Source organism: Varanus komodoensis, unplaced genomic scaffold (genome assembly GCF_004798865.1).
Source record: "Varanus komodoensis strain SLA01 unplaced genomic scaffold, ASM479886v1 scaffold117, whole genome shotgun sequence".
NCBI lineage: Eukaryota > Metazoa > Chordata > Lepidosauria > Squamata > Varanidae > Varanus > Varanus komodoensis.
The window spans coordinates 156946-184738 of NW_025335336.1; the positions used below are offsets into that span (position 1 = coordinate 156946).

General features: G+C 63.9%; 1 protein-coding gene across 1 annotated transcript; it reads left to right on the forward strand.

Annotated features, from left to right (window-relative positions):
• Positions 1 to 1720: 1720 nt before the first annotated feature.
• On the forward strand, positions 1721 to 20055 carry LOC123018839 (protein-glutamine gamma-glutamyltransferase E-like). Its single transcript, XM_044421275.1, has 14 exons — positions 1721 to 1835; positions 2474 to 2989; positions 5687 to 5860; positions 6234 to 6476; positions 7889 to 8007; positions 8386 to 8514; positions 8627 to 8807; positions 8878 to 9013; positions 12397 to 12500; positions 12581 to 12823; positions 14695 to 15006; positions 17168 to 17325; positions 19323 to 19447; positions 19896 to 20055. The coding sequence occupies exons 1-14, from the start codon at positions 1721 to 1723 to the stop codon at positions 20053 to 20055; spliced, it is 2715 nt and encodes a 904-aa protein (XP_044277210.1).
• Positions 20056 to 27793: the final 7738 nt, after the last annotated feature.

A 27793-nucleotide genomic window follows, 5' to 3' on the forward strand; every position in this document is an offset into this window, starting at 1 on the left:
CATTGCCACACCACCTTGTCTCCCGTCTCGCCTACCATGGGTTGTGTGAGCGAGAAGAGAACAGTCACAGGGAGGAAGGGCCGCTCAGCAAAGATCGGTCCGTCCCAGGGCTGGCTGCAGGAAAGAATGCACCGGTTGTGGTTCCTTAAACTAGAAAACCAAAAAGAGAGACTTTGAGAACAGCACAACGAGGGCACCACGTGCAACAGAACTGGGGTAACGGAGAGCGTCATGTAAAGAGGGAGAGGCCCGCTCTTATCAGAGCCCGCGCTCGGTTCTCCTCAGCCAGCGCAGCAGCTGCCCCGACGGCCTGAGCTCTGGGGCAGGCACGGCCGGCAGGGACCGCGTGTGGCCGCTTTCTCCTCTCAGGGCCTCCAGCTCAGCCAGGCAACCCTTTGCCACAGCGTTGCTCTCAGCACGGGCTTCAGTGCCACTCTCTTTGCAGGCGGCTCTGCGCCTTGGCTCAGACGGGAGCTTCAGGCCCTGTTGCTCTCCCGTATGCACCTCCCGCACGGGGCGCCCGCCATGACCACGGGTGGGCCTTCCGTAATGCTGGCAGGCCTGTGGCTTCCCCAAAGTCCCTGTGGGACTGGCTGCCAAGGACGGGCTGCCTCACTAGCCAGGAGGTGAAGATGCGCGGCAACAGTCCGGCCCCGAAATGTTTGGCACGCATGACGGTCCCTCCCACCAGGTGGAACCATTTTCGGCAGGGCTCTGTGCAAAGCAGGGCTGTGTTTGGGGAGCAGGTGGTGGTGGTGCGGAAGGGCCTCTGAAGTGGAGGGGACATTGCCGTGACCCTGTGTGCTTGTGCCCGAGTCAAGTCACGCCACTCTCTCGTGGAGCAGTGAGCAGGCTACCAGGAGAGGGCAGAACAGCTGCCCACGTGTCCAGCTTATTTGACGTGTCTTGTGGGAGGAACTTCCTGAACTTCCAGGGCCTGCAAGGGGGACCTCCAGGCGAGGCGGCTTTCTTGTGGGGTCCCCGGGCCCTGCGTCCGGGAGCTCACCAGGGTCCAGGCAACTTTGCTTCCCACTTGCAGCCCCCCCACTGCTTCCTCCAGCCTTGTCCTTGGCATAAAACTCCCCAAAGGAGGAAGTGGTGAGCGGTACTAGAAAGCACCCAAGATTCAGTCCCAAGACCATTTTCTCCAGAGATTGGCTTCTTCTGTGGAGCAGCAGGGTCAGGGGGAGAAGAAAGGTGAAGCATCGTAGGTAAGGGTTGCATCACTGTGAGCCTGGGTGCCAAGAAAGGGAAGGAAGCTGGAAGTTCTTGGCTGGGGTGGAGAAGGAAGCTGGGGGAAGTTAAGTCCTCCATCCCGGCGGAGGACGGCATTCCTGAGTGCAATTAGCCAGCCTGCGACTCCCGGGCATGCCATGACTCAGGAGAGCTTCCAGGGCAGGTTACTTACTCCGGTCGAGGGCCGTGCTCCACATCAGGACCATTAAGTTGGGTGGGGAATGAGGAACAGCATTGCTCATGCGGTGGCACACTTCCAGGATCCAGCGCGGAGCTGGGCTGGACCGAAACACTTCCCTGCGAAGAAGGGAGGAAATAACCAGGGACACAAGTGCCCCTCCCCAGGATTTGGTTTGCTAAATCTCCAAACCAGAAAGGCAAGCCAGGCAGATAACATCTGCGAAGAAAACCTGTCTGGGATTGGACGGGAATTTTGGGCCGGGACAAGCATGGCTGCCAGCAGCGAAGGGGCGTGTGAGCGCGGATGGGTCAGGCTCTTTGGCTGAAGAAGGGCAGTGATGGTGGCTTGGAGGAGTCCCGGAGCTGGAAGGAGACCTGGACCGTGCGCCCCGCAGCACAGCCCGTAGCGAGGGTGTGGGGTGAGCTGTGCCGGCTGAGCCGCAGCAGGTGGTTGGTCGCACCCAAAGCTTCCCTGCTGCCTCAGCACACGCAGCCGGTTTCTCGGAAGAGAGCGGTGAGTGTCCTGGCGGAAGCCAGGCGGGAGAGCCCAGGGGACAGGAGTCCCGGCAATTACTGAGGCGGGGACGGTGTGATGAGCTGGCCGGAGCAACAGCAACGGGAGAGGAGAGTCATCCCGATGCTGCGGGCGGCGGGGGGTGGGGGGAGTCTTCAAGGGCAGGGACACAAGAAGGGGGCCGATACCAAGAGGCCAAAGCTGTGGCTGGCCAGCGTTCCCTCAGAGCCTGCGGAGGGCCCACGTCCGAACACAGGGCCCGCGAGTTTCTCCAGGGGATGGGGAATAACTCTGTAGCCTCTGGAGAGGCAAGGGGAACTAAGCACACGCAGCAGAAGGCGTTTCCCTTTCCACGAAGCCATCGCCACCCTGTTCCCTGCTTCCCGCCGTGGCTTTGCGGCAGAGCTGAGGAACAGGGGGCGGCAGGGCCAGGGGCTCGGGATGGGGCCCACCGGCCAAAGAGAGACGGTCCTCTGGAAAGGCCACGGCGGCGGGGCGTCCAGGCGAGGCTCCTGCCGGATCATGGCCTCGCCTTGCTTGCAGACGTTCTCCAGGGAATTCAGAGGCCGTTGCCCCCCACTTGTGGCCCTCCCACGTTTCCCCACCGTGTCCCGCCCTTCGCTTACTGTGGAAAACCCACCAAGGAACGAGAGTTGGAACGAGTGCAGGGGCCCTTCTGGCAAGTGGCTCGAGGGGCCCCGTCCCTCTCGGGGCATCCTCCGTCCCCCTCTCCGCTCGAGCCTGAGCTGCAGCACGCAGGGAGCGTCGGTGCCGGCCCGGCAGCCTCCGAGGGCTTTGGCGAGGGGCAAGCAGGCAGCGTGGCAGCGCCCTGCGGGGAGGCCAACACGGAGTGGGCCGCACTCCCGAACAGGGAAGCCCCCCTCCAGGTGCGACTGGGCGAAAGGGGTGCAGCGGGCGAGGCGAGGAGCAGTCTGGGGGCAGAGGAGGCCTGTCCCCCGCTGCAGCCACTTCCTCGTCTTTGGGCTGACGCGTTGCCTCGGAACGCCCCAGAGGAAGCCCCATGCGGCATCCCGGTGCAGGAGAATGCACTTCCTCTGAGTAAGCAGGGATGGCTCTCCTCCCCCAGCCACACCTCCCCTGGAACAGGAAAATTGGCCTCGCGCAGCCACAGATTATAGGAACCGGCTAATTGCAGGCAGGTATTTGACAGGGCTTGGCGACGTGAGAGCCTCACATCACATCACACCCAGCACAGCAGGTGGAAGGCAAGCCGTGAGAGACACTCGCCCAGCAGCGCCGGAGAGAGAGAAGTCGCTGGCCAGGATGGCGTGTGAGTTTGGATGGAAGCGGCAGCCTCCCATCGCCCTGCCCTGCCCTGCCCTGCCCTGGTGCCTGCTGGCCGGTGATCCTCGCAAGGCTGGGGAAGCGGGGTGGCCGGCTTCTGGCGGGTTCCTTCGGGGGCATTTTGCCTGGTGCTGCCGACTAGGAGCAAATTTGGGCAGCTGAACAACCGGAAAGATGGCGGTCATCTGGCCATGTGCCGCAGAGCTGGCCAGGGACTGTCTCCCACGTGCATGGTGCCCAGATGCCTAGCCACCCTGGGCCATCACGGAAGCCCCTGCGACTTCCTGGCCGCTTCTCCCCTGCTAGCTGCTTGGCCGGCCAGGTGCCTGTGGTCACCGCTGGGCACCCAGTGCCAATCTTCCCGCTTGGGCCTCCATGAATGTGCCAAGTGATGGCATTTCCTGTGGGAGGGTGTGGCTGAGAGTCCCCCCCAGAGAAGCACTTTGGCTACCTCAAAGAGCTTCTCCCACCCACTTTGCCATTTCCCCCATTCCAGAAATTTAAATCTCCTCCTTCAGCAGGTGCGGCTGGCTTCCCTTGCTGCGCTTTTGCAATCTCTCTCCAAACAGAGGGATGGAGCTGGTGGGGCCCCCAGACTTCAGGGTTTCGGGGGGGGGATGCCTTCCCACAGAATCAGAAGCGGCCTGGATCAGGAGGGCACAGGGCAGGGAAGGGGCCCTGGGCGAGTGGCGGGCAGCTTTTGGGAGCGCCTGCCCAGCGTGCAGCTGCGGCCAAGAAGGCGAACTGAGCCACGCGGGGCAGAATTAAGGAAGGCACTGAAAATAGACCTGCCCAGACTATATTCCCGTGATGTGAATTTTTGCTGCGACTGCACGCAGAATATCATGTAACCTGCTGGTTGCTTCATCTGAAAAAGGACGTTTTCGAGTTTGAATGAGTGAGGAGGAAGACAGCTCTAATGTGGAAGGCTTTGGAGCAGTTCTCCTCTGAGGAAAGTTTAAACAGGTTGGGAGGAGGTGGTGAGGGAGACGTTCAGCCCTTCGTCTGCAATACTCAGGCCTGAAGGGCCCCCGATGCTGGCGGCTGGGAGACCCAGGGCAGGTCTGCGGGAGGCTCTTCGCAGGGAGCACGGGGGCTGCAGCGGCCGCCCTCCCGCTTGGCGGAGAAGGCCCCCAGTGCCCCGCTGGATGCATCCCACCTGGGGCAGCTCGCCCGCCTGTGCAGGGCACAGCGGGCAAGGCCGGGCCGCAGCTAGCAGGCGAGCGCGGGCCTGGGGGCGCCGTGGACCCGCTGCGCGCCTCTCCTGCCCTTCCTGCGCTTGGACTTCTTCCTTCCTGCTGTGTGTTTGTTAAGGGTAGTTTTTAAAATCCGGGCGCGATTGGTCGCTGCCTTGAAAGGCAGCATAACATTGCCTCCCTAGTTTTGCCCAGCCCAGCCCCTCCCTGGGACTCCTTTACTGGGAAGTGCCCCCTCTGTCACCTTTCCTGTCAGAAGATGGCCCTCCCTCCTTCCGGGAGAGAGTCCTGTGTCTACATGCTCAGCAGACCCAGATTTGGGGGCGAAGGGGAAGTGGCATCACCCCGACAGGAAAGCTGCACACACGGCAGCTTGAAAAAGCAGCCCCCCACCCGGCCTTGGTCTGGGGCTTGGTCAGGCCCCAGGCTGCGCTGCGCGGCAGCCCCACAGCCCTCTGCCGGGCCCAGGGCGCAGCAGGACCTCCTGCCAGCTGCCGGCTGCTTCCAGCGCCTCGCAGCATTTCCTGGCCTGGCGTCGGTGCCTCTGGCCCTGCATGGGGGCTCCCCGGGCCTCGGGTGGCCACTTTGGGGAACGGGGCGCTGGCCAGAGGTGTCTCCTTGCTCTGACCCCACAGCAGGGCACGTCCCTCTTTCAGGACAGTCTCCCGGGAGAGCGGGCCTGCTCGGCTGTGTGCTCTGGCAAGGCCTTCCCCAGAATTCTTTTTGCAAGGAATCTTTTAGTTAATTTGAAAATTGATTTTAGCAAAGAGGGAGCAGCAGCACCAGCCAGCTTCTGACCGCGTTTCTTCTTCCTTCCACTGCGTGAGGCTTCCTTGGCAGCCGAATTGTTTGTGGGCAGCGGCCGACTGCTCACTCCTCTTCTAACTGGAAATGCTGCGCTTTGCACAGCTAATTAACAGACAAGTCATTTGCATAATTAAAAAGCACCCACAATAGTCCTGAACTTGATGTGGTTTTAGGCTGCCTGTCTCCTGATTCAGTCCTGTTGCAGGGCTTTGGGTGTTAGGGTTGAACTTAATTGCGTGACGTAAGCTGTCCTGTCAAGGGGGCTCGGCCGGGCGCTGGCTGGGCAGGATGGCCGTGGCCTCCTGGCCCTCTGCCACCGGAGAGCAGCCCCTCAGCTGCACAAGCCCAGTGAGGAGGAGGCCGGTCCGGGCGGAGGGCTCCTCTGAGCCAGGCAGGCCTCCCCGCCGACCCGCTGTAGACCGCGGCTATTCTGGTGGTCTTCCCATAGATCTGACACCAACGCAAATCAACTGGCAGTTTCCCGCCAACATGGGGGCGCATCACACCGACCGCTTTGTCGGCCAAGAGCTGACGGTCCGCCGAGGACAGCCTTTCCAGTTCTCCGTGTACTTCAACAGGTATCCTCAAAAAGGGGAGACCTTCGCCTTCGTAGCAGAGACAGGTAATGCCCTGCGTCCGCTGCTCTCCTTCACCTGCTTGCAGGACAGCCCTGGCCTCCCCCAGGACGCAGCCTTAGCCCCGAGCCAGATGCATGCGCCAATGCGCGCTCCCTTCCCGGCTCGGAGTTTCCCCAAAGACCATTCCCAGTGTTGCCGAGCTCTTGGAAGAAGCCCCCTGCTGGTGGTGCAGGGGGCCGGGGGCTGTGTGGAGGGCCACACACATAGCCCGGTCCCGCGCCCAAGCACCACGATCCGCAGACCCGTGGCGCCATGCCCACCTGGTGGGGTCCCAGCAGAAGAGCCGCAGCCTGCCTGGGCCGGGTCGCGTGGCTCAGGTCGGAAACAGCCGTCGCCTCACCTCTGTCCAACCGACAGGGAAGGCTCCCTCCGAGTCCCATCACACCAGGGCCGTGTTTCCTGTCTCCGGCACGCTGGTCGGCGGCGCGTGGAGCGCAGCGCAAGAATCCAGCACCTCCAACTGCGTGAACTTCCTCATCAGCAGTCCTGCCTCGGCACCCATCGGGCGCTACAAGCTGAGCCTGCAGGTGATCTGCGGCAACCAGGCACAAGCCCGGTTCCTGGGGCAGTTCATCCTGCTCTTCAACCCGTGGTGCACAGGTAAGCTCGGCCTGTGTCTGCCACCCCGGCCCTGCCTGGCCAGCGTGCGAAGAGGCAAGGGAGGCCTGGCAGGGAGGGGCAGTGGGTGCCGCCCGTCCGGAGGCCCTGGACGGCCGCTCTGGTTTACCCCGTAGCAGATCCTTTCCTAGGGTGAGGAAAAGCTGGGCAACGTGGTGGGAATCGCAGGAGGATGGCGAATTGAAGCCCTCACTGGCGCCTGGACCCCCCATCGATCCCACGAGCGCCACAGCGCTGCGAAGTGCCCCAAGCCTTGCGGGGCACCAGCAGGTCTGCCTCCCCTTGGCTTGTCTTCGCTCAGCCCTTGCCTGAGGTGGGGACAGTCCTGGGCCCAGCGCTCTCCAACATGACTCACGATTCGGATGAGGAAGTACAAGGAAAGATAATCAGATTTGCAGATGGTACAAAACTGGGTGGAATAGCAAACACCCTAAAACAAAAGGAAGATCCGGGGCGATCTTGATAAACTTGAACACTGGGCTGAAAGCAACAGAAGGAGATTCAATAGGGCCAAGTGCCAAGGCCTCCACCTTAGAAAAAGAGACCAAGTACATAGGAACAAGATGGGAATAGGCGGCTCAACAGAACCGAACAAGGAAAAGATCTCGGAGTGATTGTGGGAAACAGGCTAGACGTGAGCCAACAAAGTGATGCAGCCGCCAGAGGGCAAATGCCGTGTTGGGATGCAGTCCAGAAGTGTGGAGCTGGGGGACAGAAGGGCGGCGGTGGCTGCAGCCTCCTGCCCTGCTCTGCAGAAGCCCCTGGCACGGCCATTGCTGTTGCCCACGCAGCCTCCCGTGCTGCCTGGGGCTATCCAGGAACCAAGCCCCAGGCCCAGCGCCAGGCCCCAGGCCCAGCCCCAGCCCATATCCTTTCGAGAAGGAGCTGGCCAGGCCCTGGCTGGGATGCTGCTGGGCCTGGGAGGCCTTTCGGCTGGGCGTCTGGTCAGGGAACCGCGAGGCACTGCAGAATGTTGATCCTTTTAAAAGGAGGGATGGGAAGGGGAGGGGAGGGAGACTGGACTCCGCTGATGGATTTTGGGCCAGGATTTTGGGATTTGGGATTTTGATGCATGCATACCAGGGCCCCGGGTTGGGCCTGTCCAGAGCCCCATTTTGAAGAATGAGGAAGTGCTTTTGAAAGACCCCCTGCCCCAAATGGGGGGGGGGGGGCTGGCACTCGCCTGCGGTTTCTCCGGGGCTCCTAGTCCTGAAAGGGTGGGAAATGGGAAGACAGTGTCCTTCCCTTTCTCCACTTGGGGTTGCCCCGTCAAGGGAGCGGCAGTGGGGAGGCACCAGAGCCCCAGGTGGGCCCCGGGGAGGCCTCCACACCCTGCTCCCCGCTGCTGCTCCGCTGGGCCGGCCTGCCTCCTCTGACTGCCGCCTCTCCCGCAGGGGACCCCGTCCACTTGGGGAACGAGGCCGAGCGGCAGGAATACGTCCTGAACGAAAATGGGGTCATCTTCGTGGGCAACGCCAAGTACATCCAAGCGCGAGGGTGGTACCTCGGCCAGGTGAGTGGGGGGCTGCCCTGCTCCGCTCGTGGGCTGCGGCTGCCTCGGCAGGGCCAGGGAGGAGAGCGCCCGGGGCAGCAGGGCCCCGGACCGCACTCGGGGACCTGCCGGGAGAGCCCTGGAGGTCAGCCCCGGACGAGATTCTCCGCCTCCCGGAGGGCCACTGAAAGGCCCGTCCGTGGGTGCAGGGCCACGGGGCACCCACCCGCAGGGCCACGGTGGCCTGGCGCTGGCCCCACGCGCTGAGGCTCCCGTGCAGCAGCCCTCCCCAACCGACGCAAGGGCCCGAGACGCGCTCCCAGCCCTGGAGCCGGCGGCAAGGGGCGTGCGTGGGGCCCATGCCCCCGGCACTGAGCGGGCCTGCCGTGTTCCCCGCAGTTTCAAGAGAACATCCTCAACCTCTGCCTCGTGCTTCTCGACCTGAGCCTGTACCACCGCCAGGACCCGGCTGGAGACACATCCCGTAGAGGCGACCCTCGATACGTGGGCCGTGTGATCAGCTCCATGGTAAGGCCTGGACAGCCGCCCCCGGCCCCAAGGAAGGCCTGCAGGCCGGGAGAGCCTGCCTGGCCCAGCGCCCCGACTGCCCCCTTGTGCTCACGGAGGCTCTCGGCTTCAGGTCAACGGGAACGACAACGACAACGGAGTCCTCGAGGGCAAGTGGAGCGAGAACTTTGCGCACCACGAGAACCCCTCACGGTGGGAAGGAAGCCTGGACATCCTGAGGAAGTGGGCCCAGACCAACTACCAGCCCGTCCAGTATGGCCAGTGCTGGGTCTTTGCAGGGGTGGCCGGCACAGGTGCGCTTGCTGGGGGAGAGGGGAGGGGGCCCCCGCAGGAGCCCAGCAACACCGCCTGTTCTCCTTCCAGTGCTGCGATGCCTCGGCATCCCAACCCGCCTGATCACGAACTTCAACTCCGCCCACGATGCAGACCGGAACCTCAGCATCGATAAGTACTATGACGCCTCGGGCAAGAGCCTCAACATTGGGCAAGACTCGGTCTGGTAATGCTGCTCGCTCGCTCGCTCGCTCAGCCAGCGGTGGGTGGGAGGGCTGGGCTGGGTGGCCACTCTGAGGATGCCCGCAGGACCAGCCAAGTCTCTCTTGAAAGCGTGAGGACAGAGGAGCAGAATGGCTTGGGCCGCAGGCTGGCCTTCCTTCGCAAGAAGCAGAATTAGGCAGGTCCGAGGCCTTGCTGTGCGTTAACTCGGCCTCGTGCTCCAGCTCTGAATGCCTTCTCACAGAGCAGCCCCCGAAGGACTCTGTTGCTGGAGGCAGGAAGAGTCTGGAGCTTCTCTTGGGAGAGGGAACAGTTCAGGGCGCGGCTCTCCCCCATTAGCCACCTTGGATGCAGAGTCCTTTTCCCAGAGGAAGCCGGGGGTCAGCGAGGGGGCCAGGAAAGCAGCAGACTGGCTTGCTGTGGGGCGGGGGGCAGTGCCCAGGCAAGCCTCGCAGTCCATCAGCTACATGATGAGCAAGGGAACGATCTGAGCTGTGCGGCCGGGATCGGTCCGTTTTCAGGCCTAGAACATTGTTCGTGTTACTCTTGCAATCTTTCTATCCTGCCTTGCCACTCCTGCACACCCCTGAAGGGGCCGCTAATCGGGGGATCCCGCGAGCCCGGCCAGTGGGGTTCCCACAGTGCAGAGAATTGTGCTGCAGAGGGAATGAAGGCAACGCCTGCGGAAACCCCTTCTGCTGTGGAACAATCGCAGCAGAGTTGTGTCCTCTTTGGCATCTGGCCCAATAACAGCAACCAATTCCCCTCCCCAGTAATCATAATTGTGAATCAAACATCGAGAAGCTGAATTCCAGGAGAGGCAGAACTACCTCCTGCTAGGAAGACCTTTTGACGCCGCACGACTCGGGCAGTGGCCTTTCCTGGCACCCGCCCACCAAACTGGCCGTCAGCACCGAAACCTTCCGAGGCACTAGAAACAAGCGAAGTGCTTGGAAACCTCAAGTCAAACCGGGCCACTTGGAAGCAACATTCAGGCTCACCAAGACGAAGCAACATTCAGGCTCACCAAGACGAAGCAGAATCCACTCAACTAGCTGCCCCTCCTCCGGCCCTCCTAAGACCTCGGGGGCTTTTGGGCGCGTCTAAGGGCTGCAGAAGGGCCGCTGTGGGTCGCGCTTGCCGGAAACAAGGGCTGGGCTCAGTGCCAGAATGAGGTGCCCCAGCGAGCGGCCAGTGGGCTTCAGTCTAGCCCCGAGTCCTGCAGTGCCCTCCAGCATGACCGGCAGTGTGGGGGTCCCGGAGGCGAGTCCCACAAGCGCTCTGCTTGGCCAAAGAGGCACGGCCCGCGTGCTGCTCCGGCCAGTCGTCCTGGTGGGTGGCAGGCACCAGTTTCCCCACTGACAGGCACGCTGCCCCCTCCAGGACGGCCTGAAGGCTGCGGCCGGGTGCGAGGAATTTGCCCATTGTGCATGAAATCCGGGAAGGGTTGCGTGGGAAGGGGCCGGAGGGCCATCGGGCCCATCCCTCTGCTCCGTGCAGGACACCCAGCCAAACCATCCTGCCCATGTGGCTGCCCAGCCGCCTCTTGAACGCCTCCGGTGTGGGAGAGCCCACCTAAGTCACTGGGTCCGTTGCCACACAGCTCCACCAGCCCCGAGGTTTTCCTGATCTCTAGCCAGAACCTGGCTTGCTACAAGTGGCAACCTTTATTCTGGGTCCTGTACTCTGGGATAATTGAGAAGAGATTCAGTCCTCCCTCGGTGTGGCAGCCTTTCAAGGACTTCAAGAGAGCGACTCGGTCTCCCCTCACTCTTCCCTTCACCTCACAGGGCTTGCTTTCCCGTCCCCGGATCCTCCTCTGAGCCCTCCCCAGCTTGTCTGCGTCTCCCCTGAGCTGTGGTGCCCAGCGCTGTGTGCAGGGCTCCAGAGGCGGCCCCGCCAGTGCTGAGCAAAGGGGAACGCGCACGCCACGGGGTTCGGAAGCGATGCTTCTGCCAGTGCGGCCCAGTCTGCCCCTCTTGCAGCCACACCGCGTGGCTGACTCATCTTCAGCTGGGGGCCGACCGGGTTCCAGGCTCTTTCTCACTTGCAGGGCAGCTGAGTTACGTTTTCCTCATCTTGTAAGGGAAGGGTGCACTTGGGTTCTCTTTCCTGGGTGCAGAACGTGGCATTTGTCCCTCTTGAATGTCATTCTCGTGTTCTTAGCCTTGTGTTCCAACCTATCAAAAGCACCTTGGCGTGTCTTTCTGTCTTCCGGGCTATCTGCAGCTCTGACAATTGTTCACTTTTCTTCCCCATTGATGAATGTGCTGAAGAGAACTTGGCTTGGGGCTGGTTCCCCACTCGTTCCCTCTCCTCTGTTTGAGAAAGTGCCACTGGCGAGCACTCCTTGCATCGGATTCTGTTGCCAGCTCTAGGTCTCTACCTGATTGTTCTGCATCTAGCCTACGTTTAGCAGGCCTGCTCATCAGGATGTCGTGGCACCTCTGCGGAAAACTTTGCTAAAGTCAAGACAGGCCGCGTCCAGAGCATTCCCACAGTCCATTTGGGAAGTGACCCAATCAGAAGACGCTGGGCATGCACATGGTGGGCATGTCGTGAGCAGAGTCGGATGGAGCCAGGGGTCAGACTAGATGGCCCGGGAGCCCCCTTCTGACTCGCTCTGTTTCTGTTTCTAAGAGCAGGCCTTTTTGGTTCCAGCTGCTGGGCCTGCGGGGACACCCAGGGCTTTCTCCCGTCTCCCCAGAGGCTAACGGCACAGTCCTGCCAGTAAACGGGAGTGTATTACATGGAAGGAAAAAAGGAGGGGGAAACCGAAGGGAAAAAAGAAAGCAAAAAGAGAAAAAGTTAAAAAGGTTGGGACTCCAACCCCCGCTGCCCAACTCCTGTTTGCTCGCTCTGGTTGCTCGATCCCTGATTGCTTGGCTCCCAGCATCCCAGGGTCCCCAGACCCGTTGGGCAGTGTCCTCTGACTGGCTCAGTGGGGAGTTGGACCCGAGGCCACTGACTGTGGAGGACACGTCCTCCTGGCCTCTCCTGTGGGTGGGCCCAAGCAAGCGCAGCCGCACGTGGAGTGGGGGCCGAGGCGCCTTCTCCCTGGCCTGTTGCCCCTGCTCAGGACAGTCCCGGGCCTCCCACAAGTTGTCCCAGGGGGGCAGGGAAGCCGGCGACAGCCACCAAAAGTGCCACTTGGGCGCCTCCTGGCAGCCGTCCCCCTCGCTTCCTTTATCCCATCTTTGGGCCCGGGGGCTGGGAGAGCTCCCCCACAGGAGCAGAGGTGCTCCCAGCTGCTTGGCCACACAACAGCCGCGCCCCCCAGCGAGCTTCCCCGCTGATGCACGTGGCTGGTTCGCGCGGAGGGGGTGCTTCCCGGCGCCCAGGCTGGCCTGCTGCCTCTGCATCACCTCTGTCCCTCATCCTTCCCAGGGACTACCACGTCTGGAACGAGAGCTGGTTCGTCCGAGCGGATCTGGGGGCGGCATACGGGGGATGGCAAGTGATCGATTCAACGCCGCAGGAGAAGAGCCAAGGTAAAGCCCCGCGCAGCCTCCTGCAGGAGCGCCAGCTGCCTTCCCGGCGCAGTGATGCACACCCTTCTGCTCCCCTCCAGGGATCTACCAGTGCGGCCCAGCCTCGGTCGTGTCCGTCAAGCACGGGGACGTGCGGACGAACTACGACGTCGTCTTTGTGTACGGCGAGGTGAACTCTGACATCAACCGGTGGGTCGTCCAGGCGGATGGCAGCAAGACCCGCGTCTACTGCGACACCGTCTCCATTGGCACCGCCATGAGCACCAAAGCCGTGGGCAGCAATTTCCGTGTGGACATCACCAGTAACTACAAGTTCCCAGAAGGTGTGTGTGAAGCCACCAGGCACGTGTCCCTCGGGGGCGCCGTGACCAGCCCACGCAGGGCAGGACGTGGCCGCAGCAGCCACGTCTGACGCCCCGGGGCTCCTCGGGCTGGCTGACATGGTGGCAGGTGCTTGGAGCAAGAGACGGGCACGTGAGGGGCCCACGCAGCGGCCCTGCGTCACGGTGGGAAGGAGGGCCAGCGGAGACGCCTCGCCCCGCGCCGAACCCAAGGCACGCCGGGAGGCTCCGCGCTGTCAGGGCGCCCTCCGTCTCCGAGACACCGCAGGGGCAGAAGGGCCTTTCCCTCCACTGCAGGCCCTTTTGGCGTCGAGCGAGAGGCCAGCCCGCAGCCACCTGGCGGAGCAGGTGCAGGGAAGGCTCGCTGGCAGAGCACCTGCAGGGCATCACCCGCTTCTGCGGACGGTGCGGATGCCGCAGGAGCCGGGTTGGCTCTGTGGGGGCGGGGCTGTGTCCGACTAGCCCTCGGGCACAGGGGGCTCTGGAGGCCCGTCCCCCCCAGTGCTCCCACTGGCTCCCCGTGGGCATTTGCCCTGAGGACTCTGGCTCCCGAATGGCCCCTGGAGAGGGAAGGGCCCTCCTGCCCACCCCACAGTCCGGCTCTGCGAGGCCGCCGGCGCACTCCAGCACCTCACCCGTCTGGCCACACACCTGAAACAGTGCGACTTCGCAGCTCTGGAGCTGCAGCGGGCTGTGGCGCGGGCACGTCTCCTCCTCCTGTGGAGGCAGAGGCAGCCGACTGGCCTCTCAGTGGCACGCGCTTCTTTAGTAGTCGTGCATCCTTTCCTCTCCAAGAAGCTCGTGATCTCCTCTCCCACTCTCACCCTGAACCCACAGCAACACTGCTGTGAGGCTGGTCGGCCCCCATGTTGTGGGTTCACACATTCCTGTGGCCTCCATCAATTGGAGATCATCCTCGCTCCTCCCTGTGTGGTGCCCAAAAGCAACCCCCCACCCCCGCAAACTTGCTGCTTGCTCCTGAGAGCAGTGGGAAGCTGGGGGAAGACGCCCCCCCGGCACTCCCCAAAGGACCATCGCAGTCATTGCCTCTTAGAAGAGCAGAGTTGGGAGGGCCAGGAAGGCCCTCGAGTCCAATGCCTGCTCTTGCAGGACACCACGTTACACCCTCCCACTCAGAGGGCTGCCAGTTCCTTTCTGAAGGTCTCTCCTGTGGGAGAACTCACAGGAGAGCTGGTCCCAGGCAGCCGGTCCCATTGCTATGTTGCTCTGACCATGAGGAAGCTTTTCCTGATGTCCAGCCTGAATTTGGGTTGTCACAACTTGAACTGATTATTCCGTGTCCGGCACTCTGGTACCAGCGAGAAGAGATCCTCACCTTCCTCTTTGTGACAGCCTTGGAGGGACTTCTACAGGGACACCTTGTCCCCCCTCAGCCTTCTCTTCCCAAGGCTGAACGTGCCCAGTTCTCCCCGTCTCTCCTCACAGGGCAGTGCTTCCAAACCTGGATCATTGTGTTGCCCTCCGCTGGGCCCCTTCCAATTCACCTGCTAGCAGGTCCCCCATGAGTCTCCTCTTCCACTCTGGGCGACCCAGCTAGGAGATCGGTGTGGCCTCCGGCCAGCATTACCTCAGGCTTCCCTGACAGCCCTCCAAAGGGGCAGGTGTGCATCCAAGAGCAAGACCATTTCTACCAGCAGAAGAGGCCTGCATTTCAGAGTGGAAACAACGGTCCTGCGATGCCTTCAAGCAGCTGCATTCATTACGGCAGAGACTCTCTGGGGTCCCCCTGGAAGTGGCCGTGGGTGGGAGCAGGGAGCTCCGGGCAGACCTGCGGTGCGGGCAGAGGGACCGGGAGCTGGGCCTGAGCTCTCCTCTTTCCTTTCCGCGCACAGGCTCTGCCGAGGAAAGAAGCGTGTATAGAAAGGCTTGTGCCGAGGTGTCGGGCCTCGGTGCGAGACGAGCCAGCACCTCTGAGGCAGCTACTTCGGAGCTAATCGCCCACCCAGAGATTTTTGGGAAGTTCAAGCTCAGGCAGCCGCCAGTGCTGGGCAAGGACATCGAGCTGGTCCTCACCCTTGCCAACTTGTCCGTGGTGCCCAAGAGGGTCGCGGTGAACATCAGCGTCTCCAGCGTTCTGTACACACGGACAGCGGTCAGGGAGATCCTGAAGGAAGCCACTTCCGTCAGCCTAAACCCTAAAGAAGGTAGCGGCGCTCGGGGCCGTCCCTCAGGAGAGACCCGGGGAGAGAGATGCGCGAATGTCCACGGGCCCCGCTGCCACAGCCTGCCGCCCCGAAGCGGCGGTGGCAGAGAACTACTGCCAGGCAGGGGAAGCACCGAGGGTGCCGAGGTTGGAGGTGCCACCATGCGCTCAGCAGCGCTCGCAAAGCCACACGTTCCCGGGCCGCGTGGGGCAGTGCAGTGGCCGGATGTGGGTCTCCGGGATGCAGGCCACCAGCGTTGCGTAAAGGGGCAGCCGAGGACCGGGAGGAGGAGGCCAGGCCAGGCCAGGCCAGGCCAGAGGGCCATGAATCAGGGCCCAAGCAGGGCAGCTTATGGCACCAGTTCTGGGCTGCAAGCGGGGGGGCGACCAGAGCAGGGAGAGAGAAGCCCCACTGTGCCCCCAGCTGCAACCCCTGCAGCTCCCCGGCCACTTCTGCAGGCGCCAGTGGGGTCGTTCAAGCTGGAGCACCCCACCCCCCGGAAGGGAGCGCTTGACTTGGGGGAGGGACTGCCACCTTCAGGCTGGGCCACACGGAAGCTGCCCTGGGAGGACGCAGGGCTCTGCTCCCCTCCACCGACGGCTTTGCTGAGGGCAGCCCACAGAGCTGGCCGGGGGGGGGGGGGCAGCGGCTTGGCCAGGGATGCCCTCCCCTTCGCGTGCAGTGCACGGAAGACAGGCGTGTGCAGCAGGGAGACCCAGGAAACATTCTTCCCTTGGACTTCCAACGGGCTTTGGACAAAGCCCCTCACCAAGGGCTCCTGAGAAGGCTTGGAATAACAGGGTGGGGGAGGGGTCCCGCCATGGATCTCGAGCTCTCACTGAACAGACGAGGGTGGGCACAGGTGGCCGCTTCCCCCAGTGGAGCTCCACGCGGTCTGCATCAGGGTGGATGCTTTTCAGCCTGTTCATGAATGATCTGCAGGAGGTGGGCAAGTTTGCGGATGACACCAAACTTTCCCGGGCGGGTAAAACCAGAAGGGGTGCGGCGCAGCTCCGAAGGGATCTCTCCAGGCCGGGCGAATGGGCACCAAGGTGGCCGGCGCCGTTCAAGAGCACCCAGAGTGCCGCATTTGGGGGCACACAAAAGGCTCGCCTTCAAGCATTCGCTATGGGGCCTGAGCTGGCAGTGGCTGCCCAGGAAAGGGGTCTCGGGTGGGGCTGGGTGGCTTGATGGAAAGGCCACCCAGGGCGCAGCTGCGGCGAAGAGGGCAAACTCCGTGCTGGGCACCCTTAGGGGCAGCACAGAACAGAGACCCTCCAAGATGGTCCTTCCCCCACACAAATCCTTAGTGCGGCCACAATGCGCTTATGGTCAGGGCTGAGGTTCGGGACATGATGGGGATGGAAAAGGCAGGGAGAGGCGCAGGGAGAGGGGCTGCAGCAGCTCCCGTGAGGAGCAGCGACGACGACTGGGGCTGTTCGGCCTGGAAAAGGGTGAGTCGGGAGACATGACAGGGGTTTAAAGTAAGGCACAGTGTGGAGGAAGCGGAGGGGGGAACCGCTCTCTCTCTCCTGTAAAACTCGCACCCGAGGTCATCCCAGGAAGCTGATTGGTGGGAGGTTTAGGATAGAGAAAAGGAAGGACTTCTAGAATTATACTTTCATAGAAGAGTAGAGTCGCAAGGATCCAGAGAGCCACCGGGTCCAACTGCCTTCCAATGCAGGGCAGCAGATTACCTCACCTCTCCCGATGGCTGTCCAGTTGCATCTGGGATGCCTCCAGGGTGGGGGAGCCCACAGCCTCTCTGGCCAACTGGGTCCATCGCCGTACTGTATGGCAAACCAATGGCATTTGCTGCCATGGGCATTGGCGGTGGCCGCCCATCCGGACGGCTTTAAAAAGGGCCTGGACAGGCTCATGGCGGAAGGGAAGGCGTCAGGGCCCACTAGTCTTGCTGGCCACCGGCTCCCTCCTCCCCCAGAGGCGGTGTGCCTGCACATGCCGGTTGTGGGGGGTGCGGGCAGGAGGTCCTGCAACGCTCCGTGGGCCGCCGGGCTGCCACCATGCACGGGGCACGTGGGGCCAGACAGCCCTTCCGTCTGATCCAGCGGGGCTCGGCCAAGCTCTTTTGGCGATGCCCCAAATGTAGGAGGGGGGACGCGAGGCTGCGCCACATCTTTCCCTCTCCTTGGCCTTCCAGAGAAGCACATTCCACTGCGCATCACATACGCCCACTACGGGGCGGCTCTGACCGACGACAAGAAGCTCCTGGTGACGGCCCTGTGCGACATCTTTGAGGGGGTGAAGCTGCTGGTGGAGAAGGCCATCACCCTGGCAAGCCCGAGCATCTCCATCACGGTAACGCGCTCCTCCGCGGGTGCCCGCCCCTGCCGGGAGGCTCCGTGCCACCCGAGCTCTAGGAAGATGACCTGGCCACGGCCGGGTGGCTCCTGACTCACCTCACAGACTCCCCCCCATCGGTTGTACGCCTGCGCCCTGTGAGGCCGGGGACTCTGCGCCTGGCCTGCTCACAGGGAAGGCGGCCCAGTTGGTGTCTGCCTCACTGCAGGGCAGGGCAGGGCCCTCCTTTCCCAGCCTCTGCTGCTCTTGAGCTCCGAAGGGCCCAAGACCACCAGTCCCTGTCCGGCCTCCTGTCAACTGCGGCACCGGGAGACCCCTTTTAAGCAGGCCTCTGTATTCTGCAAGCCCACCTTCAGCAGAGACCGAGTCCTGGGCTGTATCCTGGCACTTACCCTTTTAAAGACATTCCAAAAAGGGTGACTGCTGCCCTGCCTTGGACTGCATCTTAGTTGCCTCTCCGCTCACAGCAGCCTCCACAGGAGACTGGAAAGAGCGCGGAACTTCTGGTCCTCCCCGGCCGCACGGGAGGCATAGGCATTTGGATGAAAGGAGGCCCACGGGCCGGAACAGGGCTCGCTGCTGAGGGGCAGCCACAGCGTGCTGCCTGTTTCTTGAAAGCATTTTTATGCCATACCTTTTGTCAGACGACTCTCACATTAAAATAGTTTAAGACATAACATACAACTTCAAAATAGATTAACAATCCCAGGATAAACCCAATAAAAATAGTACTAAATGACACTAAAACAGAATATAAAATCAACTACATAATCCAGTAACAATAATATGAATTAATTAAATCATAAATCCAATTAAACAGACAACCACAGTGTCATATAAATAAAATAAGCTTAAAAATATAAAGTAATAGCAGTTAAAATATTGAGAAAATAAGGTTTTAGCCTGGTGCTGAAAGGTATCTAACGTCGGCACCAGGTGCACCTAGTTGGAACTGGTTCCCTGACCGAGGCGCCACCGCCGAAAAGGCCCTTCTCCGGGAGGCTGCCTCCCTTGCATCCTTCACAGCGGGCTCCTGGAGAGGAGGACGGCTGGCGAGGAGCTGAGGGTCTGGCATCCAGGTCCTGAGCCTTTCAGGGGCTTGCAAGTCGCCGTGGGTGCCCTCGAGTGGGCCTGGACCAGCCCGTGAGCGGGGAAGAGGCGTGGGGGCACGTGCTTGTGCCTGGGAGTCCCCATGAGGCGGCAGGCCGTCCTGGGCTGAGCCCACTGCAATTCCAGGCTGTTTGCCAGGGCAGGCCCATGCACAGCGCGGAGCAGTAGTCCGAACGAGAGGCTCCCTGGGCCCGGATCCCTGTTGCCGGTCCTGCCGGTCCAGAGAGGCACAAGGTGGGAAACGGCTGGAGCCGAGCGAAGGCGCTGCAAGGCGGGTGCTCCGCAGCCAGGGGCCGAGCCGGAAGCACCCAAGGTGCCGCCGCTGCCCTGGCCCATTTGCACAGTGACAGCTTTGGAAAGCTGCAAGTCAGCGAATGGCGGTAGCTTCAGACAGGCCCTTAGAAGGCAGGACGAAGAGGCCACGTGGTGACGACGCGGAAGCACGCTGGGCGGGTGCCTTCGAACGGGAAAGCCTTGGCCTGCCGCGGCTGGCAGACCGCTCCGGCGGCCTGGGACCCACTCCAGGGCCACTGTGCTTGGGCGAGCGAGGCGGCCGTTGCCCTCGCGGTGGCCCCGGTCCGGGGCGGATCAGGGCGGCCCCTCCTGCCTCTGCAAAGGGAAACGGTCCCACTGGTGTCACGGGCAGAAGGGCTCGGGTGAGGACGGCCCACTCCGCCTCCCCAGGCAAGACTGGAGGGGCCACGGAGGAGCGCCCCACGGCTGGGCACGAGGACGCGGGCGGAGGAGGGGAGGGAGAGGCTGGGGCGACCTCTGGTTCTGCCCTGGGCTGCACCCCCGGCAGGGTGGGGGGAGCTGCCTGCCCTCCCGCTGAGGGGCTTGCGCTGGCGGCCGCAGGCTCTGAGCACGGCTCTCTCCTTCCGCAGCTGCCGCCCGGCATTGTGGCCAACAGGCCGGCCACGGCCGAGATCTGCTATGCCAACCCGCTGCCAGAGCCCGTGGACCAGTGCGTGCTGCTGGTGACGCTCATGGGCCAGGCGGTCAAGATCAAGTGAGTGCGGCGGGGGCGGGGGGTCTGGGGTCTGGCTCCCCACACAAGATGGAGCCCCTCCCTGCCCAGCCCCGGCGGGAGCAGGCCATCAGCACCCCCACAGCAGCGGCTGCAGGTGCCTCTGGCCACGGCCTGCCACGCGGAGCGGGCAGAGCTGGGGGCCCAGCGAGGAGAGGCTCTCCCGCTCCTCACATGGCCCTTCCCGGGGGGGGGGTTCCGGTGGGGGGAGGGGAAGAAGCTTCCACAAGGAGAAAGACTGGAGCAGGGCTGAGCTTCTTGGGGGAACGGGCACTGAGGAGCGGGGGGGGGGGGCTTCTGGCCCGCACGGCTTCCTTGAGCTCTCAGCCACACCGGTGGAGGGAGCCTCGCTACAGCCGGTCATGGCGCTGGCACATGCGGGGCCCCCACTCTGGCGGGCCCCCTGCATCCGTCTCCCCCTCTCTTGCAGTGTGGCTGGACTGGCGCCTGGGGAGCAATCAAAAATCTACTTCGAGTTCACCCCGCGCAGCGCAGGGTCCGTGCAGATGCAGGTGGACTTCTCCTGCAACAAGTTCCAGCACATCAAGAGCTTCGTGCTGATGGATGTGGCCCCGGCCGGATCCCTGTGATGGGGGGGCCTGGGGGGGGCAGCTGTCCTGCTCCTGCGCAGCCATTAAAAGCTTCCTCCTATGGAGAACTGTCCTGTGTTCCTTCGTGCGGCTGCTCGGACACCCTTGGCGTGGCCCAGGCGGGGGGGGGGCACATCGGGGGCACGGACTCTCTTCGCCGGGTCATCTTGGACAATGCCTCCCTCCCTATTTCGGCATCTCTGCCCAAGTGGCTCAGCCGAGGGTCCTCGCCCAACCCCAGGAGCCGCAGACGGAGGGGATGGTGCACAGGGCCGTCCTGCGATGGTGGGGCTGGGCGAGGGCCTTCGCGGCCCTCCCAGCCCCACTCGCCTGGGATCCCGACTCTCCCCCCACCCCCCCACCACGTGGGGCCCACAGGTGCTGCTGTTCCCAGCGGAACTGCGCTCAGCCTCGCTCCCGCGAGCCGGCCACGCAGGGGGACCCCGATGGCAGCGCATGCAGCTCATTCAGGCCCAGCCGGGACCCCCGCCTTGCCGCAACTCGCCTGCCGCCAGCCTCAGGAACGAGCCAGGCCAGCCCCCCGTGCGGGCCAGACTAGAAGGAGCCCCTGGCCCCCCGGCCGGCAATACAGAGGGGCAGGTGCCCATGGTGGGGATTGGGCAGAAAGCCACTGCGGGCTCCTGGGGGTGCGGCAGGCGGGAGCTGAGCTGGCCCTCGGAGAGTGCGAGTCTCCGGCGCAGCCACGTGCCAGGGTGGGCAGGGCGGCCTACAGCGGCCACATGGCGGCCACGGCTGCCCACCGCAGTCGGATCTTTGACGTGGTTTGGCTCTGAAAACATAAAGTGGTTTCATGGGAACAGAGACGGAGCCGGTCCGCAGTTTATCGGAGTTACCTAAAACAGGACCATTTGCAACGTGAACAGACGACGCTCGGTCCCGGCTCCCCGAGTGCTGCTCCAGCCACACGCTCCAGCCACGCCTCGCCCCCGAAACCGCCCGTGACCACGGGCAGGCCAGCAAAGCCCCGAGCAGCCATGGGGCTGCTCCTGGCCCGGCCCGGCCCGTGGCTGTCCTGCCCTGCTGTCCCCTCCGAGACCCAGCTGTGAGGCAGTGGCCGGGCTGAGCCGGCTGCGACGCGGCCGCCCCCATGCCCTCCGCCCCAGAGTGGCAGGGGTGCCCAGAGCCCCTGCCCGGGCCCAGCTGGCTTCCTGCCGCCACGGCAGCCAGGAGCCAGAAGGACAATGCTGCCGGGCTGCAGAGCAGGGCCGGGTGCCGGGGCAGGGGGCCCATGCAGATGCTGGATCTCCGCTGGGCCTGGGGCAGCTGTGGAGGAGGCGGGGCGGGAAGGGCCTGCCATGGGCGGGCTCATCGCAGAGCCCCACAGGAGCCGGGCTGGGGGCTGCATGGCTGTGGGGGCAAGGGGTGTTCAGTCTTGCCACCTCACACTTGACCACGTCCAGCTTGCCTGGCTCATAGATCTCACATTGCAGGTTCCTGGGCTGTAATGTTCTTTGGGGCATCGGACTCTCCTTTCACCACCAGATGCATCTGCAACTGAGCGTCCTTTCGGCTTTGACCCAGTCGCCTCATTCTGTCTGGCGCTACTAGTACTGGCCCTCCGCTCTTCCCCAGTAGCGCACTGGACACCTCCCGACCTGAGGGGCTCATCTTCCGGCGTCATACCTCTTTGCCCTTTGGCGCTGTCCCTGGGGTCTTCGTGGCAAGGGTACTGGAGTGGGCTGCCATTTCCTTCTCCAGTGGGTCACCTTTTGCCAGATCTCTCTGCTGTGACCCGTCTGTCTTGGGTGGCCCTGCCGGCATCGCTCGTCGTTTCGTTGCGCTACACAGCCCCTTCGCCACGGCAAGGCAGTGACCCATGAAGGGGCAACAGCACTACAAACATTTAAAAACACAATACAGCATAGAAGGCAAACCCCCAGCAAAACCTAGCAGCAGTACAACGATTTTAAACACAGTCAGGATTTACAACAGACTGAAAGACTAAAATTCTTGGGAAAATGAATCCTCACCTGGTACAGGAAACGGTGCAAGGTGGGTGCCAAGAGAGTTCCTCTGAGAAGTTCACCCCACAAGCGGCTCATGGCAGAAGATATTCCGGCACCGAGGAAAAGACTGGCACCAAGTTCTGCAGCAGGTCCCAGCAAAACCAGGCTCCCCAGGCAAACGTTTGGAGTGGATGATGAGGGCAGGCGGGAGGGAGGGAGCGCTTTATCAGCTCACCGGGCGGGAAGCCCGTGCGGAGCACCACGTCCTCTGCCATGGCGGGTGGACATCCACCTGGGGTCCGTCGCAAGCTGTAGCTCTCTTCCTCCTCGCAGGAATGTTTGTGCCTGGAACGAACGGAGAGCCTGCTGGGCCCCTTTGGGTGCAGGGCAGCTCAGGTGAAGCCCGAGCAGGAAGCGAAGGCCACGGCCAGCTGGAGGGGCCCTTGGTGCCATGCCTGGCAGCGCTTGGCGTCTCTGCAACCTGGGAGTCTTCCAGTGCGGACCCGCTCTGGCGGGCTGCCAGCGCCAAAGCGGGTGCTGTCCCGGCGTGCTGCCTGTACACAGCCCCGCACATGTTGCCAGAGGGCCGCGCCGGCAAGAAGGGGCTGCAGGGAGGAGATCCTGGCTGGGTCCCTTGGGCACCGCTGCCGAACCAGGGCAGAGCCGGTGCCCTGCGGTGGTCGAGAGAGCTGGCAGGGACGTGGGAGAGGCAGGCTCCGGCCCCCACTCAGCCCCAGAGTGCCCTGGGAGCCTGAGCCAGCCACAGGCTCGCAGCGCAGCCGACCTCGCAGGGCTGTCGCTGTGAGGATCGGGTTGAAAGGGGTCTGGCACGGTTGTATAAGCTGCCTTGGGTTCCTTGTGGGGAGAAAAGGCGAGAAGCATTGTGATGAATTCCTAAAGGGCTCCGGCAGGCCACCCACAGGCAACCCCTGCACGGGGCGCTGTTCTCGGGGCTGCTGGGCAGGGCCGTGGAGGCTGTGGCTCTGCTGCACAGGATGGGATCCGTGAGCCACCGGCCTGCAGGGGACGCCGGAGCGCCGTGCGCTGCCTCCTGGGGCAGCCGGCCAGGGCCCAGCACACCAGACGCAGCGAGCGGCGAGGAGGGGCTGCTGACATGGCTGTTTGCCACCCGGACTCATCTGCCAGCTGGCATGCTGCGGGGCCAGTTCTCCACGGGAACCCTGTCCGACCAGCCTCTCCAGTCTGCGCAAGGTACCACCTCACCGGGACGTTTGCTAATCCAGTGGGGGAGGCGGCTGGGAGGGAGGCCCCCAGCCGCTCGCTGTCTGCGGCAAGTGATGCCAAGTGCCTGCAGGCCTTTTGGTGGGGGGGGGGCCCTCCGGGAGCCGGACTGGAGCGGAGCAGCACCCTCCGTGCTTCCCAGGCTAGGCGGGTGTCTCGGCCCCATCCCACAGGCAAGCTTCTGGCAGGAGTGCAGAGAGGCTGGGGGGGCTGGGCACTTCTTGGCATGACAGAGAGCAGAAGAGGAGCCCCGATGGGGGGGGAGATGAGGAGCCGCCCCCACCGGCAGGAGGTCCTGCTGGGCCAGGGAGAGGATGTCTGCCTCGCTGCTGGGCTGGAGCTCCTGCGCAGGGTCCCAGCCGCTCCCCCACTCCCCACACGCCGGCCAAAGGGAGGCGCCGCCTGCACCCGCCTTGCACTCTTGGGCTGCTCTGGACCACTCTGGACCGAGGCTCCCGTGGAGGCCAGCTGCACAGCCAGGTGTGACCTGGGCCTGCTGGGGGGCATGGACTACCTGCAGTACCTGCAGCCTGAGCAACATGGGGGTTTGCTGGGCAGGAGCCATCGGGCGAAGACGGGGAGGGCAGGGCAGCGAGGCCAAGAGCCAGGCTGCTCGGCTGTGCCCCAAGGCAGCGCCCGGACGGCTCCCCTGCACCTCCTCCTCCAAAAGAGGGAGGGTCTTCACCGGCCCTCCGTGGAAGCAGCACGCAGGCCACCCCTGGAGTCTGCTCATTTCCCCTCCGCCTCCGCCCGCCACAGCGTATCAGAACTGGGGGGCTGTCCTGCTAACTGAAGGGGCGCCTTGCTGTTGGGAGTCCTTTGTCTTAGCCCCGCGAGCCCCGCAGTCGCAGCTCAGGCCCACAGGCGGGCGAGGACCAAGCCCAGCCGCCTCGGCAGCGGTGGCACCCCCAAACGGCAGCCCGGCTCCTCGCCGCATTCCCTCCCGTGAGCACAAAGAGGGTGCCTCAGGGCCGGGGCCGGCTCCGCACTCCCAGGGCAGGGCGGCAGGGCGGGGGCTCGCTGCCCCCACGCTCGGTTCCTGCATGCTTGCCCTGCTTGCCCCCAGAGGGAACTGGCTGGCCGCAGGCCGGGAAAAAGGCGCAGGCGGGGGCAGGGGTGTGGTGGACGAGGCCACGGGTGCCCTGGGCTTTTGAGCAGGTGCCGCCTGGACGACCGCCCGACGGGGCCCCGGCACCCCAGCTCCTGCCCGGCCTACTGGCCCCGAGCCACCGAGAGGCCTGCTTCAGCCACCGGCTCTGCTGGGGCGCCCTCCTGAGGCGGGGTGTGTGTTCCCGGCCCAGGCCCGCTGGGGAAAGGCTGCGCCCAGCAGAGCCGACTGTGCCATGCGCTCCCAGCAGCATCTCCGGGCCGAGCCAGCAGACCCCCGGCCGAGGACCCGTCGTCACCAGTCTCTTCCGCCCCAGCGCCTCTCCCCCCTGCCTTTCTCACCCGGCTGCCCTTCTGTTCTCACTGTCCAAGCCACTGGCTGGCCCGGGCGCCCTGATGGAGGTGGCCGCCCCCCTGGGCAGCGGGATGCCCCCACTCACGCGCTGGCCGCTCGTGTGCGGAGAGCGCACCGGGGCCGGCGGCCTCCGTCCATGGCGCCTGGGCAGGGCTCCTGGTGGCAGCAAGAAGGCAGCCCTGGGCACGACTCCGGGCCCGGTGCCTCTCTGTTATCCTTCCTTTTCTAACCCCTCTGCGGCCTGGCCTGAGAACAATCTGAGCGGGGGGGACCCCAACTGCTCTGCAGTGCACCCCCCCAGCTGTCCCATTCGTGGGGGCGGCGGAGGGCTGCCCAGCCAGTCGCATTCAAAACAATCCCACGAAAAGCAGTGCTCCTGAAGCTGCCACAGCAGAGGCCCCATCCTCCCCCAGCTCTGGCCCGCCTGCCAGCCACACACTTGTCAGATGCGGCGATGTCTGCCCCCCCTCCGGGCCCTAAAGGAAGCCCCACGAGACGGAGCAGGCATCTCCCTCCCTCCTTTGCTCTTCGGCAGCTCGGGAGCGACTTTGGTAAACGCAGCAGGTCGCAGAGCAGCATAACGCAGAGCAGCCTTCCCAGGAGACGCCTGTGTTGCACCCAGGGCCGGACCCCAGCTGCGCCGAACGCCCCCGCTGCCCTCTCCTCCAGCAGAGCTCCTGGCTCAGCCCCTGGGGGCTCCAGCTGCTGGCAGGCTGGATGGGCGCCTGGGGCTGGTCCGCCTGGGGTGCCCCCTTCCCGAGGCAGGCTGGTTCTCAGGCCCTGCCTGCATCCTCCCTGGGTGGCCGGCTCCCTCGGCCCTCCACCCTCCGCAGCACTGGGCGGGATCCCTCAGTGTGGCTTGCGAACCGGAGCCCTGCTCTGCACCGCATGATGAGTAAGCTTCCTGGGCTCCCTTCCAGCAGCGCCTGTGCGCTCAGGCCTGGGCGGGCGGTGGGCCGTGGGAGCTGTGCCCAAATGCTGGGCGCATGGGGGAGCTGGGGAGCTGGGTTCCGGGTGCATCGTTGCGCCCCAGCCTGGCACCTCCCACCACCCTGGCTCCTGGCTCTGGGGGACCCCCTTCTGACTCCCCCATGGGGCTGTGCTGACTCGCGCACCGAGTTCTTGGCTTGCCACCTGGCAGAGATGGAGGCCTCCCTCCCGGTGTCCCTGCGGGTCTGCCCAACCGGCCTGCACTGGCAGCACTTCCACCACTGTGCCCACTTTACTGTCTGATCCACTGAGAGGCACAAGCCGCTTTCCTGGCAGCCTCTGGCCAGTAATTCACCCTGATCTGGCAACACCGCTACAGAGCACATTCAAAGAGGCTGGTGGCGCGATCACAGCCGCTTCTTCTCAGAGTGAATGGCAGCAAACAAAAACCCAAGGAGCTCAGAGAAAGATGCTGTTGTCCCGCAGAGGGCTGACGGGAATCCCTGGGGACGTCGGGAGCTGTGGGACCAAGGGAGGGGCAGGCCCCCGCAGCAGAGCTCAGTGTCCCCCCACAGACCTCCTTTCCCAGCGGAACCGGATCCATCTCCTGCCCTTCAAGCTGATGTGAGCCTCGGGTGGGGATGCTGGCCCCACGGCTTGCACAAGCCCCTGCAGGTACTGCGGCCCACGGCAACCAGCCCCACGGCCCCATTTGAAAACTGCGTTTTGCCTTGCTCATGGCCCAGCACTCCCCCTTGCAGAGCCGCGTCCTCACGGGCCCTTCTAGCGTCCGAACAGTCTCCTGAGTGGGGTGGTGTGACTCGGTGTAGAGCTGAGGGTGGACCTGGGCGCCTCCTGGCCCCTGCCGGCTCTGCTCCTCTAGCAGTCTGTGAGCCCAGCGCCAGGTACGAGTGGATGCGCTCTGAGCTGGCAGAGCAGACCCAAAAAGGGATTTGGGGTTCTGGGGAACGGCTTGATGAGAAGGGGAGCTGGCGGGCAAAGGCCATGAGAAAGGCGAACAGCATGCGAGGTGTCACTAGGGCAGGAACTGCAGCCAGAACTGCTCGTGTCGAGCTCCCCTCGCACAAACCGTGGTGCACCCCCCTCGGAGAGTCACGCACAGTGCTAGTCCCTGCACCTGGCAAAGGATGTCGTGGGGATGGGGAGAAATGCGGAGGAAGGAGACTCGGGTGGCCGAGGGGCTGCAGCGCCTGTGGAAGCTTAGGAAAAGGGTGAGCAGAGACCTGGTGGAAGTGCACGAAACTCCCCTGACATGGAGAAAGTGGAGAGGGAGGAGCACGCTCCCCTCCCCTCCCGCCAGAAGCCAGAGGGGCAATCCGGGGCTGCCGGCTGGGTCCCGATTCGCAGCACCTTTTGCGCCCGCCTGCCTCTGTCTCCTCTGGAGGGAAAGGACAGCCCTGGGGGGGCCTGGAGGCCTTTCCTTCCAGCCGCACTGCGGGTGGGGGGGGGACCTATGTCTCAGCGACCCCTTTTGGGCCGGCGCTGGCCCTGGCGGGCTGCGTGTGGGGTGCAGCAGTGGCAGGGCGGATGGGGTGGCTCCACGGGCGTGTGAGGCCGGCGGCTGGCACCTGCTGCTCTCAGCACCGTGGAGCGGCCCCGCCTGGCTGGCACGCCACCCTGCTGCTGAAGGACTGGGCAGCGCTGCCGCGGGGTCTGCAGGCGGGCTGCCGGGCTCCGGGAATGCTCTGGCCCCTCCTCAGCATCTGCCCTGGGAAAGCTCCTGCTCCTGGTGCCAGCTTAGCAGGAAAATGGGCTTGCCCGGGCCATTAGAGGGACGATGACAGCCCCAGAGGCACGCAAGAGCCCATTAGCCACCCAGGCGTTGCCCCCCGCCCTGTGTGTGTGCTGCGCCGGCTGGCAGCCAGGCTGGCCTCTCCGCCAAGGAAGGCCCTCCCAGGGCGCGTCAACAGCACCTCTGGTAATGAAAGGCAAGAGCCAGGCTCCGCCTTGTTATACACCGAAGGATGAGCAGTTCTCGCAAATTGCACAAGATTACAGGGCCAGGGAAGGCGGGAGGGAGGGAAGCGCTGCTGGGGGAGATGTTGACAACAGCAAGCGACGGAAGCGATGCCGAGGCAGCCGCAGGACGGGACTGCACATTGCGACACAGGCACAG

Coding starts and splice junctions, on each gene's coding strand:
- LOC123018839 (XM_044421275.1), top strand. CDS start 1,721: ATGGGTCAGGCTCTTTGGCTGAAGAAGGGCAGTGATGGTGGCTTGGAG. Junction 9,014..12,396: donor ATTGGGCAAGACTCGGTCTG/GTAATGCTGCTC, acceptor CATCCTTCCCAG/GGACTACCACGTCTGGAACG. Junction 15,007..17,167: donor CAGCCTAAACCCTAAAGAAG/GTAGCGGCGCTC, acceptor TTGGCCTTCCAG/AGAAGCACATTCCACTGCGC.